We start from the raw sequence: 17,333 nt of genomic DNA on the forward strand, positions 1-17,333 counted from the left end.
TACTTGTTTTCAATTTTCAACAACCATTGCACCATTTTACACCCCCCTCCAACAGTACATAATACTTCTATTGTGTAGTTTGTTCCCTGCATCTCAAATTTTATTTCCTTTTTTGAAAATAATAGCCATCAAAAAAAAAAAAAAAACAAAAAAACAAAAAAGCCATCCATGGGTCCGGCATAAAGAAAATAAAGTACTTTTGATTTGCATTTTCGTGTGTTAATTGGCATTTGTGTATATCCTTTAGAGAAATGATTGTCCAGGTTCTTTACTCATCTTTCTTTTTCCCTGCCTTTTTAACTTTTCCTTCCTTGCCATAAAACCAGATTGTTTTCTTGGGTGGTAGTTCTTTGTATATCCTGGATACACATTTCCTAACAGAAGTGCGTTACCTTCATTCTGTTTGTAGATTTAGCCATTAAGTGTCTAACTGCCAGGCATCTTACAAACACTTGTTGTCTTCCCATTCTTGGGAGGTAAAGGCGAAATTAAAATCTAGAGATTTAATAAGTTAACCCTGACTGCGCATATTATTTATTAATGACTAATTAAAGATTTAAGCTCGTCAATTGAGCCAGGGTTGATCTTGGAAGTTCCTGTTCGGGTACATAATGAGGCCGGAATTGGCGACGGATGCAGTGAAATCTGGGCCTGCGCACAACAGTCTCTTCAGCTCCTAGGCGCATTGCAAAGAGGCGCTGGAGTCCTGTTCCACTTCCGGTGGGGAAGAGAAAGGCAGCACACCGCCGGATGCGAGGAAGGTGCTGTGTAATCAGTAAGACCGTGAGGCACTTGCGGCCTTTAAAATGCCTGACTACTTAGGCGCGGACCAGCGGAAAACCAAAGAGGATGAGAAGGACGACAAGCCCATCCGAGGTGAGAGGACACAGGCTCGAGCTCCCAGTCTGGAGCGACCAGCGCAGGCCCGCAGAGGCTCGGGCTTCCCGCTGCCGCGGTGCTCTGTCCGCTTTGGACCGGAGCGGTGACAGGCCTGGGCCGCAGGCCCTGCCTCCTCCTGTCTCTTCCTTGCTCACTTCAAGCTCTGGATTCTTTTTTAGTTTTTCGAGACAGGGTTTCTCAGAATTGCTTTCGAGCCCGTTCTGGAACTTGTTCTGCAGACCAGGAGGGCCTTGAACTCACAGAGATCCGCCTGCCTCTGCCTCCCGAGTGCTGGGGAATAAAAGGTCTGTGCCACTAACACTCGGCTGTGCTCAGGATTCTTTTATCGAATATTTCATCAGTCGTTGATATTCCGTATCCAGTGTGGCCTTGTAAGCCATCAAAAGGTGGCCAGCCTAGCGGGGTTTGAGTTCTTTCTTCCAGTCCATCCATTCTTTCCCAGCTGTGGGCAGTTGAATGTTTTGACTTAGTGTTGGCACTAAAACTCTACTGTCTGATGTCTCTACCTTCTGGATTGTCATATTGGGATGTGCTGGGTGTTAAGGAATCTCAAGTTTATAGGACATGTCGTAGGACTTAGACAGTTACAGTTGTGGCTGTGACTTGCTTGTGACAAAAGATACAAAGCAAAACCTCAAAAGACAAAAGAGACAACCGGACAGGGAACAGAAGAATGACATAGATTCTCCTGATTGTCTCGACAAGATATGATAATATGATTAAAATGATTACCAGTCAAGGAAGATTGTTGGAGACTAGGTGCCAGTGCCTAGGGTTTTTTTTTTTTTTTTTGATTTTTGTTATTTTACTGGAGGTTGGATAGTCAGACTTTGCCTATCATATAACAATATTTCAGACTCTTGGAAAGAAAGTTCTGTATGAACTTGTTTTTGTACAAATAGTTTTGGCACTGTTCTGGAATGATCAGAACTCTCCCCAAATCCAAGTTTTCAGACAGCAGCCAAAGGCCAGCTTGTAAACAGGGTTCCAAAGGATAGGAATCTAGTCTGCTCTGCTAACATTTCATACACAGAGGAAGACTGAGATGGAACTAGCTGTCATTTCAGTTATTTCTGTACACTGAGGTTCCCCTTGCCCTTGAATTTCATCCGCTGCTGTGTGCTGCAGATCTTATTCTCCAAGCTTTTCTAGCCCTGGTTTACTTTTTTTCCTTTGTGCAGTGATAGAGATTGAACCTCCGGTCTCTTACATGCTATGATTTACACTATTGAGAGTCTTGTGACCTCATTGGTCTCATCTACTGCACTTTCTTGCCAACCCAGTTCTTCCTTAGGTATAGTTTTGCTTTATTTTGTTTTGTTTGTTTGTTTGTTTTTGAGACAGGGTTTCACCCTGTAGTTCTGGTTGGCTTGGAACTTACTATGTGGACCAGGCTGGCCTCAAACTCACAGAGATCCACCTGCCTTTGCCTCCTAGGGCTGAGATTAAAGGCGTGTGCTATCACACCTGGCTAAGGTGCATGGTTTTATGTATGTATGTATATATGTATGTATGTGTATTTATTATTTTTTCTTATTTTACATATCGATCCCAGTTCTCCCTTCCTCCTGTGCCCCCCACTCCCTTCCCGTCCATTCTACCCCCCCCCCATTCCACAGGGAGGGTGATGCCTTCCAGGAGGGATTATCAAAGTCTGTCAAGTCATTTGGAGAAGGGACTAGGCCCTCCCTGTGTCTCTAGGCTAAGGGACTATCCCTTCATGGGGAATGTGCTCCCAAAGTCCTTTCGTGCACCAGGTTCCTGGTTCCACTGTCAGAGGTCCCTTAGACTGCCCAGGCCTTCTAACTGTTACCCACATTCAGGGGGTCTGAGTCGGTCCAAAGCTGGTTTCCCAGCTATCAGCCTGGGATCCATGAGCTCCACCTTGTTCGTCAGCTGTCTCTGTGGGTTTCTGTTGCCTGGTCTTGACCCCTTTTCTTAGCAGGCCTCCCTCTCTGCAAGTGGATTCCAGGAGTTTGGCTCAGTGTTTAGCTGTGGATGTCTGCTTCTGTTTCCATCAACTACTAGATGAGGGCTCTATGATGGCATAGAAGTTAGTTATTAATTTCATTATTAGAGAAAGGCATTTAAGGTAGCCTTTCCACTGTTGCCCATAGGAGCATGTGACTGTTGACTTGAGAATGGTAGTTAAATTTGGTTACTAGGCATATTCACAGTGCACAATGTACCATTAAAGAAGTATAGATTGTATTGTTCAGAGGTAGACTACAAATTATTTGTCATACCAGATAACCACTGACAGCATTTAGGTAATCATCATCTAAGATTCATCATATTTTTATAAAAAATTTTCTGTATAAAGACAATTTATATGCATGTTCAATGTTTTTTAACCTGTCGGTTTGACGTAATAATACTTGAATAGCTTTCTATAACAACTTACTATTTTGCATTTCTTTCTGTTTGTTTTTCTTCTTTGGGTTTTTCTGTGTCGCCCTGCTGTCCTGGAACTCTAAAACCAGGCTGGCCTTGAACTCAGATATCCACCTGCTTCTGCTAGGATTAAGGGTGTGCATTCACCACACTGACCAAACTGGCTGCCTTATATTTCATTGTACAAATATATCGTGATTAACTCAGTTCCATAGTGTGCACGTTTTATATGCACAATGCATAAGGTATATAAATTAGTCATCAAGTGTGTAATATTGTGTAGTTACTCAGTTTTTTAGAACTCAGTTAAAAACCCTTTGATGTGTACAAAAAAGTTGACCAGCTGCCTCTTGTTAAGCCCCACTCATGTCATGTCTGGTTTCTGTTTTGTTTTAGCTCTGGATGAGGGGGACATCGCCTTATTGAAAACTTACGTAAGTCTTTATGTTTTGTGCTTAAACAAAGATTATTTACATTTTGTCTTTATAAACTGGTCAGAAGGCAGTGTCAGAGTTCATGCTGATTAAGAAGACAACAGAGAGTCTGTATGTATGCAGCATGCTTAGACTTACTCCTGATCCTTATACAAACTCTAATAGTGAGTGCTATATATTTGAAATGACTCATGTAAATGTTTACTGTATTTAAAATGTATGTGACATAATTAGATTTGGAATGGGAAATTTAAGTGCATAGAAATAGGCTACTTTTCAGCCAGGTGTGGTGACTCACACCTGTCGCCCAGCACTCAGGCTCGCCATAAGTGCGAGGTCAGCCTGGTGCAGATCAACTCCAGGTCAGATAATGCAGTTCTCCCTCCAGGCTCTAATATAATAAGGCTAGTAAGCTTGTTACCCAGGAAAGTTGTGTCTGACGTTTAATAAGCTATTGATATTCAGATGTTCTAATTAAACTGATCCCTATCACCCAGGGCCAGAGTACTTACTCTAGGCAGATCAAGCAGGTTGAGGATGACATTCAGCAGCTTCTCAAAAAAATTAATGAGCTCACTGGTATGTATTTATTTTTACTTCCTTTCTTTAAATGAATTAATGATTGTGCTAAATTTTTTAAAATATAAATTTGAAGTAAAATCATGAGTTACAGATTTTTTTTTTAAAAAAAAAACCCTAAGAAATTTGACCTCATTTAACACTGTTTTACTATATACTTTTTTTTTTTACAACTGTGTTTAATCCTTGTGCAACTAAGTAACATCCTTTATACAAGTAATATTTCTGCTGGCCAAAGCCTAGTGCAGTAAACCTTGATATATCAAAGTTTTATATTGAATAAAAACATGGTTTTATCCAGTATGGCTATTGCCTAGTTGTTGGCACTTCAGAATTTAAATAGTGAAGTCCTATAATATAAAATAACAAAAAGTCAAGTAGGCATTACATTTTTTTATTTTAATTGCTCTAGGGCAGTGGTTTGGGGGCAGGGGCTATAGTGTAATTGCTCTGTCTGGAGGCATTAGGCAGTGCCCAGAGGCAATTTGATCCCCATGATATGCACAAAGGTAGTACTGGTAATATGTTGTACCTAGTAGCCAGGGATACTGCTAAGCATCCTACAAAGTGTACAGGATAGTCCCTGGAAAAGGAGTTCAATATAGAATGCCAGTACTGCCAGGATTGAAAAGTTAGTTTTGCGGTGATATGCTACATTTTGCCATCTTTCTCTTTGTAGGTATTAAAGAGTCTGACACTGGCCTGGCACCACCAGCCCTCTGGGATCTGGCTGCAGATAAACAGACACTTCAGAGTGAACAGCCGCTACAGGTTGCAAGGTATGTTCTGTGCTCTGTAGGACTCTATTTCCAAGCATATCCTAGAGTTTTGGGGCTAATACAGTAGTTTCACATTTGCTTTCTGCTTTCTGCAAATATCTGGGGTTAAAATTTTGTGCTTTAAGTAATTATTAAGAATACTCAAAGTACAAAACAGTATGAAACCCCAAGTTCTTGTGATGTAATGATCCTTCTATCTTTACATGTATCCTCATGTATGTCTGCATGCAAATAAGTAAATCTGGAGGCCTCCAAAATATTACATTTAGTGTGTGTTGGGGGTTGTAGGAATCAGATGACAACTTCTGGGAGTCCTGTCGTGTGGATTCCAGGGAGCAAACTCAGGATATCAGGTTTGGTGGCAAGCCTCTTTACCTGCTGAGTCGTCTTACCAGCCCCTTGAGGTTTTTATTAAAGACACAGCTACCTTGTTTAGAAATTTTGTATTGCTTTTAGTATAGGTATATGTTTTTATTCCCTTTTAATTTTTAAAGAAAATATGTTTAGTTCATAGATATAAGCTGTTGAAGGCTGAAGGCCATATATATATATATATATATATATATATTTGGTTGTGAGCCTAGCCTTTAATGGCTGAGCCATCTCTCCAGCCCAAGGTCCTTTTTTTAAAAATTTATTTATTTCCTATGTATTATTTATTTTATATACAGTGTTCTGTCTGCATGTATCCCGATAGGCCAGAAGAGGGCACCAGATCCCATTACAGATGGTTGTGAGCCATCATATATATGCTGGGAATTGAACTCAGGACCTCTGGAAGACTAGCTAGTGTTCTTAACCACTGAACATCTCTCCAGCACCTGTTGAAGAGCCTATTCAGCCATTCTTGAAATCGAAGTTTCTGTATATATACTTCTTTCTTTCTTTTTTTTTTTTTTTAAAGTCCCATCAGTTTAATAATAATAAAAAACCCCAAAAATGGAAAACTGAGGGCAAGGGAAGTGGCCCCTAAGCAGGGGCACAGGGATCCCTGTTCGTGGCACCAGGCCTGGCTGCAGGGTCCCTGGTATTGCTGTTGCTACGAGGTTGGGGGCAGCGATTGTCCTGTGGGAGCCATGGTCATCTGGGTCAGGACCCTACTTCTTCTGGGGTGTGCTCAGCTTCTGCATGCCCCGGATCTTGCCCAGCAGGCCGGAGATGAAGGCCTCAGTGGGTTTGTAACAGTCAACTAACAGCTCCTTGACTCTAGCAGCTTGGGTATCATTACTTTCCATGTCCAAGAGTTCATCCACATCTTTCTCCAGCTCTGGGATCTCCTCTTCCTGGCAGTCGTAGAGACTAGTGAGCTGTTCTAAGATCCACTCCTCCAGGTTGAGGCGTTTCCGTAGCTTCTTGCGGTCATACTTGACAGTGACCTTTCCTTGCGGTCTCACCGGGCCATCATCATCGGCGCCCGACACCCCCCACCCCGCCTTCGCCTGCGGCCCCAGGGGGACTCTAGAAGTAGATGCGGGGCCCTCACTGCCCGGTCCTGGGGCCCAGGGCAGCCAACGCCGCACCCCCCACGAGGCCTATGGCTGGCGGCCACCCGGAGGCCATGTGCTTGTGTTCCGGCCCCTCCCTGCTCGGGCCCCTCCCTGCGCAGCCGCTTCCTGGCTGGCTCCGGGCCGCTGGCTCCAGTAAGCTCGCAGACTCCGCTCCGCTCTGCACTGCTCCGCACTGCTCCGCGGAGAGGGTGGCGGGGGTGCCCAGGGGCAGCTGCAGCATGCGGAGCCCCCGGGCCTGGCCTGACTTCTTTCTTTTTTTAAAGATAGGATCTCACTCGAGCCTAGGCTGGTCTCAGACTTGTAGTGATTCTCCTGCCTCTGCCTCCTAAGTGTGTGATTACCAGTATGGGAAAACAAACTCAGCCTACTTTTTAAACCGTGGACTAGCCAGACATAGTGGTAGCACATGGTGGTCCATACCTATAATCCTAGCACTCAAGAGGCTGCATCAGGGGCTCACCACATGTTTGATACCAGCCTCAGCTACATATTAAGACCTTGTCTTAAACCAAAAATCAAATGAACAAATCTACCTTGTTGCCTCCCTGCCCCCCATGATTAAAAATACCAAATCTACCTCTGTGTCTATGGAGCAGCAGGTCTGTCAGCTAAAGTAATAATATACTTAATTCTCCCTTAGAAGATCAAGGCTGGCAACAGAAAACAGTCTTGTGTCATATGCTGCAAACATAAAATACCCTTACCATCAGCCTACACGTACACTATGGGGACTATTTTGTATTTCTCTGCATTTGTTGCTATGGCTTATGTAATAGCTATTTAATATGAATTATATATTTTCTATTTTCTTTAATAGATACTTTGACACACATGGTATTATCTACATTACCAGATCTCTCAGAGAGTGGATACTTTCAAATAAAAAATAACAATAAAAATGGATTTAAAATGTGAACCTAAGAAAAAATGAAAACACATAATTACTGAATTTGATATTACACATGTGGCTGTATTCTTACAGGGAAAATGAAAAAGGAAAGCCACCTAAGTTTTAAAACTGTGCCTGATAAATAAAGGGACATGAAGAGGAAAGTCACACTTTGGGAACCACTAATGAAATTTTTGAGTTTCATTTTTCTGGGGAAGGGTGTCATCTGAGGTGTCTATGGGTCAGGTAAGGTTGAGTGGCCCTTGGGGTTGAGCCCAGAAGGATCTTGAGCAGTGGCCAAGTTTCTGCAGTTCTCCGTCTACACTTGCTCAGTGTTACACTGCATGCCCTGGAAGGAACTCACTTACTTGAACTCACTATTGGTGGCTTAGGTTCCTTACTCTTACGAAGCCTTTTCTTGTGTTAGATGTACGAAGATAATCAATGCTGATTCAGAGGACCCTAAATACATTATCAATGTGAAGCAGTTTGCCAAGTTTGTGGTGGATCTCAGCGATCAGGTGGCACCTACTGACATTGAAGAAGGGATGAGAGTTGGGTAAGGTCACACTGTGGCTTTGTTGTGAGTGAGTAAACAGAATGCCATGGAGTGTGAAGGTGAAGGATGGTTGGTACAACTCATGATCTTCCCTTCCCTCCCTGACATCACCTCCAGCATAGCCTTTCCAGCTCTGTGTTGCTTCTTTATATGCATGGCATTTCATTTGCTAATTAAAGACATGCAGCTAAAGTGGAGACAGTACTTGCTTGAGAACAGTTAATGAGGATTGACGTAATATCTATAGAATACATAACTTTATAACTTTTTTCTCTTCCTAACTTCTGGGACTATATCTCTTTTGCTTTTTTACAATGTGGTTTTAAAGATAAACACTAGCCACAAAAAGTCCTCTGACTACTTAAAAAGCATCTATTTTGTTTATTTTTACTTTCTTAGTGTGGACAGAAATAAATACCAAATTCACATTCCATTACCTCCTAAGATTGACCCAACAGTTACCATGATGCAGGTAAGAAAATTGGGGAAAGGGATTGATATACTTTAACATAATTGACAGCCAGGCATAAGGGCTCATATCTATAATCCCAGCATTTGAGAGCCTTAGGCAGAAAGATTGCCACAAATATAAGCCAGCCTGGGCTACAGAATGAGTTTATGGCTAGCTTGGACTACAGGGTGAAGGTCTATCTCATAAAAACAAAACCCCAAAACAAAAAATTTAAAGCTTTTAAGCAGCTAATGTAGGCTATGCACCCAAAAAGTCACCAAAAATTTAAAATATTTGGGAAGTCTTTATCAATGTTGTCACTTATTAATGTCGTAACTCAACAAATAGTGTGAGGACACTGGAGTTAATTAATGGCCTAACATACAGCAAACCATTTTATGAGCATTCTTGTTCCAGACTGATCTTTATGACATTAAGTACCCTGTGGAGAGTCTGTCTGCTACATACAACCCTATGAGTGTGATGTGTAATCTTTCTTAGGTGGAAGAAAAACCTGACGTTACATACAGTGATGTTGGTGGCTGTAAGGAACAGATTGAGAAATTGAGAGAAGTAGTTGAAACCCCTCTACTCCATGTAAGTAGTTGAGTGCCTCATTTAAACTCCTTTATGTAATCTGCTGTGCAGTGAGCATTAGTATTGCTTGTGTGTTACTTTGCTTTTGAACGTTTTAGTTTCCTTCGTGAAAACTTTTGGTAGGGTGAAGGTGTAGATAGATGGTTAAATTTCAGAAGAGAGCAAACAAGAATTGAGTGGCCAGGTATATTTAAAAGACAGATCTGCTGTTGAGATTGATAAAGGAAATTAGGGGTGTAGCCTGTTAACTGTATTACTTTGGAGGATAATGGAACACACAATATGAGATAATTGATTTTTTTAAACACTATAATTATTAAAGTGAAATGTTACTTTTATGTTACTTCTTATTTTTATTATGCAGAAGTGGTAAGTGTAAAATTTGTGTCTCTGTCACACAGCCAGAGAGGTTTGTTAACCTTGGGATTGAGCCTCCGAAGGGTGTGCTGCTGTTTGGTCCCCCGGGCACAGGCAAGACACTCTGTGCTAGGGCAGTTGCTAATAGGACTGACGCTTGCTTCATTCGAGTTATTGGGTCCGAGCTTGTACAGAAATACGTCGGAGAGGTAAAGTGAATTTGTCAAAACTAAAGCGTTCATTGCTCTGTGATAGTTGCATAAGATTAAAATAATTCCAAATAAGCTACCATTTAAAATTCAACATATTCTCCCCCCCCCCAGAAGAATGGTATTCAGTGCAGTTTTGATGTGTGAGGTAAAACCCCAGAAGTGCTCAGGGACAGTAGAGTTTAATGAGAGATAGAAAACATGGATTGTCTTTGTGTTGTGGGCATGGGTGTCCACACACACACAGAACTAAGTACTTGTATTTAGGTTAAAGTCTAGGGTTGTATATATTATACCTAAAACATACTGTTTAGTATACTTAAGGATTACCAAAAGGGCTACATGACTTAGTATTTTATTTAGTTTTAATGTTTTGATCAAAACTTAATCAAATTTCAGTGATAAATAATTCCAAGTGACAGATCAAATGCTTTTTATTTTTTACTTATTTTTTATTTTATTTTATTACTTTTTTATTTTATTTATTTTGGTTTTGTTGTTGTTTGTTTGTTTGTTTCTCAAGACAGGGTTTCTCTGTGGTTTTGGAGGCTAGCTTGGAACTAGCTCTTATAGACCAGGTTGGTCTTGAACTCACAGAGATCTGCCTGCCTCTGCCTCCCAAGTGCTGGGCAGATCAAATACTTTTATTTCCTCAAGTTTTGCTTATCTTACTTCATTTAAGAATGTTAACTTGAGGCAGGTAGATCTCTGAGTTTGGAGGCCAGCCTGGTCTGCAAATCATTTTTGTTTTTAACCTCAGTGATATTTAATAGCTAGAGTCTTGAAAATTATGTAATATTGTATTGAGGCTAACAAGATTAATTTGATAATATAGATAGCAATCTTCATCTTTTAGAAAAGGATTTAGGTGACAGTGTTTGAGGACACTTAGAAAAGTGTTGGAAACTGGGAAGCATAATTTATTGATTGTACATTAAAAGACTTTAAAATCAACTTTGTAATAATGAATCAAATTTTCTCATTAGGGAGCTCGAATGGTTCGTGAACTTTTTGAAATGGCCAGAACAAAAAAAGCCTGCCTTATTTTCTTTGATGAAATTGATGCCATTGGAGGTATGAATGATATTTTATTGATTTATTAGTTTTTATTATGTGTGTGCGTGTGCATATGTACATACAGTACTACAGTGGCTTAGTCAGGGTTTCTATTTCTGTGAAGAGACACCATGGCCACAGCAACTCTTATAAAGGAAAGCATTTAATTGGGGCTGGCTTGCAGTTCAGAGGTTTAGTCCCTTACTGTCATGGTGGGAAGTGTGATGGCATGCAAACAGACACTGTACTGGAGAAGGAGCTAAGAGTTCTACATCTGGATCTGCAGGCAGCAGGAAGAAAACTGAGACACCCCCCCCCCAATGGCATGCTTCGCTCACCTACTCCAACAAGGCCCCGCTTCGTAATAGGGCCAAGTCCTATGAGCTTCTGGGGCCATTTTCATTCAAACCACCAAATATGGTTAAAGGACAGTCCATGGAGTCTGTTCTCTCCTTCTACCATGTGGGCCCCAGGGGTCAAATTCAGGTAGTCAGGCTTGTCAGCAGTCAGTCATCTTTACCCCTGAGCCATCTCACCATCCCTGAATGATATTTTAAAGAATCGGTATAGGATTGAGTTTCTTAAAGGCTATGTAGTAGAGTTCTCTGATATATTAATCTTATTAAAAAAAACTTTAACTCCAAGTTATGAGAGCCACAAATTTAAGCAACAGTATGACTATGAAGGAAAAACACTATATAGTATTGATAGCTTATGTTTGTGTTAGTTCATTTCATTGTGGGTATAAATTCCCATACTTGAACAACTCATAGGTTGAAATGATACATTATCCCTTACTGTGACAAAGGCACTGGACTATAACAGAAATGATTTTTTTTTTGTTTACTTAGAATAATAATACTAAGTTCACAGATTTGATATAATACAGTGTTAGTCATGTGACCTACTCCTTATTTTAATTAACACTGAAGCCTCAGTTTACTCCACAAAAGGAATGATAATTCCTGCCTTGCCTGTTTTATGGATCTTTTGCAGGGTTAGGCTAAAATGTGATAGACTATGAAAACCTTGAACCGTCCTGAGGTGTTGGCTGTGGCTTGAACTACTAATCCTTAGTAGCTGCAAACATGCCTGTCCCTGTCTCCAGCTTCTCTTCGAGCTAACAGCATGATGCTCTCCTATGTACATACATGTTATTTCCTCCTTAACTTAGTTATTGTGACTAATGCTGCAGAGAACATTCATGTGCAGGTGTGTCTATGATATGTTTGCAGTTCTGGGTAAATGCCCAGAGTGATATAGCTTGGGTCATTTGGAAGGAAGATTGTTAGTTTTTTTGAGAAATTTTCATAGTGACTAAACTAGTTTATGGTCCCACCAGCAGTGTATAAGGCATTCTTTTTGTCTATACCCTCTAGAAACTGTTAACTTGGTTTTTCTTCTTTCTTTTCCTCAGACTGTGTGTGTGTGTGTGTGTGTGTGTGTGTGTGTGTGTGTGTGTGTGTGTGTGTGTGTGTGTGTCAGAGTCAGAGAGAGTGCGTGAGTGTGTGTGTATGCGTGTGTGCGTGCTGACCTGGAATCTCACTACATATACTAGCACTGCCTTGAGCCCACAGAGATAATATTGGAGCATGTGTAGTGATTCCAGTCATTTTTGCTGCTTTTGTTGTGTTTGATGTTTTCTTAACATTTGTGTGACTACTGTCCTAACATTGTTTGTTTCTTCCTGTACTCTGTTAGATGTAATTGTTCTTTTTAGTCCAAAAACTTTCTTTCAGTATCTTCTGTAGAACTGAGTTAGTGGTCATAAATTCTTCAAGATTTCTTTTGTCATGGAAAGGTTCTCCTTTAGTTCTGTAGTCATCATCGTCGTCAGTAGTATCTCTCAGTTATATTATTGAGGTAAAGCTATTAATAGATAGTGCAGAACTGATCTGTCTCTTAGGCAAACCAGGCCAAGTTAGCTACTTTGGGAATAGAAAATGAAAAAAAGCAAAAGAAAAGAGTGAATGAGGCAAGGAATATATAGGCAAGAACAGAGGCAAGCTGGCTTGCTTGACATTGGGAATTGAATAAGGAGGAATACATATATAGGAGATAAAAAAAAATGTAAGCATTGTCACGCTCACACTTCAAATCTAGTGTCTCAGTACTCTTAGAGTGAGTATGAATGTTAAAGGTCTGCGTCTACTGCAGATAGGATATAGGACATGAAAACTAGGTTCAAAGTCCTGGTGTGCCTGTCTCAGGTTTAGGAGCTCTGTGATGGCAGTTCTAGTCTTTGTAAGGAGTAGGGTTTTTCTGCCTGCCACCTGGTCTGGTCCTGACGCTGCGCCAGCCCCAATTAACACACAGAAACTCTGTATATGCTGTGCCAGCCCCAATTAACACACAGAAACTCTGTATATGATATAATTCTGTTGGCCAGTTACTTGTTTCTTATCGGCTAGCTCTGTCTTAAGTATTAACCCATTTCTGTTAATCTAATATTTCCATGTGGTCTTCTTACCGGGGAAAGGGGCCAGCATCTTGTCTCCCCAGCCTCTCCATCTTGACTCCTCCTTACTCCTTCCTCTTCCTCCTTGTCTCCTAGTCCCTCCTATCTTCCTTTCCTATTGGCCAACAGTGCTTTATTCATTAACCAGTATGAGAACATATACAGGATGACATCTCCCATCAAGTCTTTGTCTTTCCTGTTTTAGATACTAGGTTACAGATGCTGTTCCAGTCTTCTGGTGGATTTTCAGCTTGCTGAATGCTACACAGATACGATTCAAAGTTTAATTCCCACAGGCTAGCAGTATTCTTTTCGCCTTGTGTCTTGTGTCATTTTCTGACTTTTCCAAAAGTGTGGTTCATAGGGGCTCCTGGGCTGCCAAACCACCAGCATAGCAGAAGTCTTTTTCAAATGGTGTCTTGCTTTAGTCAGTTGCCTTGTGCTAAACACTCAGTGCTGAGGAAGCTGCTAATGCTATTGCTGCCCTGGGCATGGCCTTTTTTCTAGTTGTTTAGAATGTATGGTAGTGTGTATGGGTATGTGCATGTGTGAACGCAGCGTCTGCAGAGGCCAGAAGAGGGTGTCATGTTGCCCTGGAGCTGAAGTTTTAGGCAGTGGTGACTGTGAGACACAGGTGCTACGAAACTGACTCAGAGGATCTTTCTCCAAGAGCAGTTATGTGCCCTGAGTCATCTTTCTGGCCCTTCTTGATTCATTCAAAAAATGTGTGTATCAAGTATATGGATGCCATGTGCGTGTGTGCATGTGTGTGAGAAGAGTTTGTCAGATCTTTGGAAATGGAATTGCAGGAAGTTGTGAGCAGTCTGTAAGATTTGGGGAATAGAACTGGGGTCCTTCCTGAAAGAACAGCAAGCTTTCTTAACACCTGAGCTGTCTCTGTTCTAATACTCTTTGGAAGTTGTTTTCCAGCTTTCCCCAGTGTGTTATTGCCTTTAGCTGAGGTAGTAGCTGCCATCTTGAAACTCTCCCTGCCTGAAGAGGACTCACACACAGATGGGGCTTCCTTCCAGATCCTGGATTAGGCAACCCAAACATCATTTTTACAGAGAGATCCTTTATTAATCCGGCAAGAAATGTTCAAGTGATGGCTCTCTGACTCAGAAAATAGCAGCAAATGAACTTGCAGGTGCAATTTTAATAGTAGGGAAAGGGGAGGTTTGTGTTAGAATGGCTAGGATATAATAGTAAAGGAGATAGAGAAAGAGAAGGGAACAAAGTATTTGTCCTGATAGAGAGGAGAAAGATGAGACACATAGGCAAGTGACACTTTATAAAGGTAAAGAGGGAAACCCTGTGCTAGGATGAGTTGTTTAAATTTAATTGGGCCAGAGGGAGCTTCTGATTGCTGGACCATGTTAGTTAGCTTCAGGAGAAGGAAATGGCCAAGTAAAGGATAGACCTTGATGTCTAGCTTTAGGAATGTAATCTAAGGGTTCTTAGCAAGGGAGAGGGAATAGGAGAGAAGGGTAAAGCTCGCCAGAGCCACATGTTCCAATGGGCTAATGTCCCTTCACACCCTACAGAAGAGTTCTTGATTAACTTGCAAAACAAAATGACCTTAAAGAGTAACTTCAAAGATGCTTTAAAGGAAACTATTAAGTATACTTAAGTAAATTCTTTCTCAAGATTGGCCCAGGTTCAGTTTAGGCAAAGTTCCAGCACTGAGAAGGAGAAATGGACACAAAATCGCACCTCTAACCTAGAGACTATTTGCAATTGGTACTTGCTGGGAAAGGAAAAATCAGTATTCTCTAATGGAGTATCTCCAGGTCTATCAGCTACATTCCAAGACAGGCGCAAGCCCAGGAGTAGTTGGCAAACACGTAACTTTTGTTTCATTTTGTGTTGTTTTGATATATTTTGCTTCTTAGTTTCATAACTTCTACATAGGGTGTGCACTTGGCTGCAGGGGAGACTGTGAGCTGTTTCGGGTCCTGGGTAGAGTTGCTGTAAGTGGGCATGAGATGGTTCTGTTGTCTTCTCAGGAGCACGGTTTGATGATGGTGCCGGAGGCGACAATGAAGTGCAGAGGACCATGTTGGAACTGATCAATCAGCTGGATGGCTTTGACCCTCGGGGCAACATCAAAGTTCTGATGGCCACTAACAGACCTGATACTTTGGATCCAGCACTGATGAGGCCAGGGAGGTTGGACAGAAAGATTGAGTTTAGCTTACCCGATTTAGAGGTAAAAAAATAAAAGTTCATTTTAGAAAAAATATTCTTGCAATTTTCTCTTTCTATGAAATAGTTTCACTTTAATGTCTGTGAATTCCCTTATTTTTAGGGTCGGACTCACATCTTTAAGATTCATGCTCGCTCAATGAGTGTTGAAAGAGACATTAGGTTTGAACTGCTGGCCCGACTGTGTCCAAACAGCACTGGTAAGTGATGGTCTTGCTTATTTGCCAGTCAGTCTTTTGGGCTACTGTAATTAAACCATTTTCTTTTTTCTTTGTTGGACAGGGGCGGAAATTAGAAGTGTATGTACAGAAGCCGGTATGTTTGCAATCCGAGCACGGCGAAAAATTGCTACAGAGAAGGACTTCTTGGAAGCTGTAAATAAGGTCATCAAGTCTTATGCCAAATTCAGCGCTACTCCCCGCTATATGACATACAATTGATCCCCAGAGGCTATGAGAACTTCATGCGCTTGGGTAACTTGTTCCCACCTCACAAAAATAAAAGATTTTAAAATTCCTAAGTGCTTCCAGACCCCTGTTTCCTGAGGTGCAATGTTAGTCAGAACAGGGTTGTAGGGTGCTGCTGACAGGCTCTGGTCCCTGTCATCTGAAGGACTAATGCTTACACGCTTCTCCGCCCACCAGACTCTTGCTCTCCTTGTGCTGGCTGGTGTGGTGCATGTGTTAGCTTGGTTGTCTCTTTCATTGTAGGTCCTCAGTGGGCGCAGAAAGTCCAAGTGTGTTAAGCTCTTGAACTCTTCAACCATCATCAAAATAGTTCATATAGGTACAAAATGATGGTTTTCACCTATTGTAAGGGTTTTGTGTAGTAAGGCTTAGGCCAAATTGGTTTGTGTTTTGTTTCGTTGATGGTACTGAGTACTGGGTTTTTGAATGCTGGGCAAACACTACACTGAACTGTATGTCCCCAGCATGGACCATGTCTTTAAAATGAAAGAAACGTTGTAGTGCATTTTCCACTGCTGTTTGACCAGTTTCGAATCAGTTAATAATGGATGAAATGGTAGCAGGTAAAGAAGGTGGTAAAGTGAGGATTTAGGAAATCCAGAACTGGTGTAAGTTTATAGAAAAATACTTTTTAGTGGTTGAGAGTTGATAAAACTGATTAAACTTCTCATCTGTTATTTTTTATTTTTACTTACTTATTTATTTTGAGATAAGGTAACTATGAATCCTGGCTGTCTTGGAACTCATGATGTAGATCACGCTGCTCTTAAGGAACTCAGATCTGCCTGCCTCCTGAATGCTAAGATTAAAGGTCTGCACCTCCAGGTCTGACTCGGGGTTATTTTTAAAGCAAAGGTATGACGGACTCCTTAACAACTCTCTTTAAAATGACTTCTTATATAACTCCCAGCAAGTCATTTGTGTGTATGTGTGTGTGCAGGCCAGAAGTTGACCTCTGGAGTGGGCCCTGTTTGACTTTGTTGGTAGGACATAGTTCTCACCAGGGAGGTCCCAGATCTTTAAAATGGAGTCTGTGGATTAGATTGGGGTCTTCATGCTTACACAAGAAATTCTTTGTGGAATGAGCTGTCTTCCAGCCCCCAAGTCTTACCCTCCTAAATACTGAGGCATAAACACAATAAACAGTATTTTTATTGAAGAGTAATATTCACAAGTAAATTGCAAACAGCAAAGGCTGTGTGCATTTTTAAGTCAGAAATCGAGAACAGAGAAAAGTGGCTGTTAACTGAAATTTTAACCTTATGAAAGTTTCCAAGTAGAAAGGGCCTTTCGTTCATAAACAATCAGTGTGGCCTTTTCCTTGATTGTGACTAGAAAAAGTATTCTTTATAATCCTGCTGTAGCCTTGCTTGAATTATGAGACAGAGCAAACAATTCTGAAGTTACATTCACAGGAAAGCTAACTCCTCAGTTATTGGAGATGTGTGCCATTAGCATATTCACTTGATTCAGTCCAAGTCAGTGTAAAGT

At 41.2% G+C, this 17,333-nt stretch overlaps 1 protein-coding gene across 1 annotated transcript; it reads left to right on the forward strand.

Moving 5' to 3' along the window:
- Positions 1-728: 728 nt before the first annotated feature.
- Psmc2 (proteasome 26S subunit, ATPase 2) lies at positions 729-15,891 on the forward strand. The gene is made up of 12 exons (XM_051174803.1): positions 729-876; positions 3,691-3,728; positions 4,226-4,307; positions 4,987-5,086; positions 7,911-8,042; positions 8,442-8,514; positions 8,995-9,090; positions 9,492-9,656; positions 10,643-10,730; positions 15,177-15,379; positions 15,479-15,575; positions 15,658-15,891. The coding sequence occupies exons 1-12, from the start codon at positions 807-809 to the stop codon at positions 15,813-15,815; spliced, it is 1,302 nt and encodes a 433-aa protein (XP_051030760.1). The 5' UTR covers positions 729-806; the 3' UTR covers positions 15,816-15,891.
- The last annotated feature ends 1,442 nt before the right edge of the window (positions 15,892-17,333 follow it).

Source organism: Phodopus roborovskii, unplaced genomic scaffold, assembly GCF_943737965.1.
Source record: "Phodopus roborovskii unplaced genomic scaffold, PHOROB, whole genome shotgun sequence".
Taxonomy (NCBI): domain Eukaryota; kingdom Metazoa; phylum Chordata; class Mammalia; order Rodentia; family Cricetidae; genus Phodopus; species Phodopus roborovskii.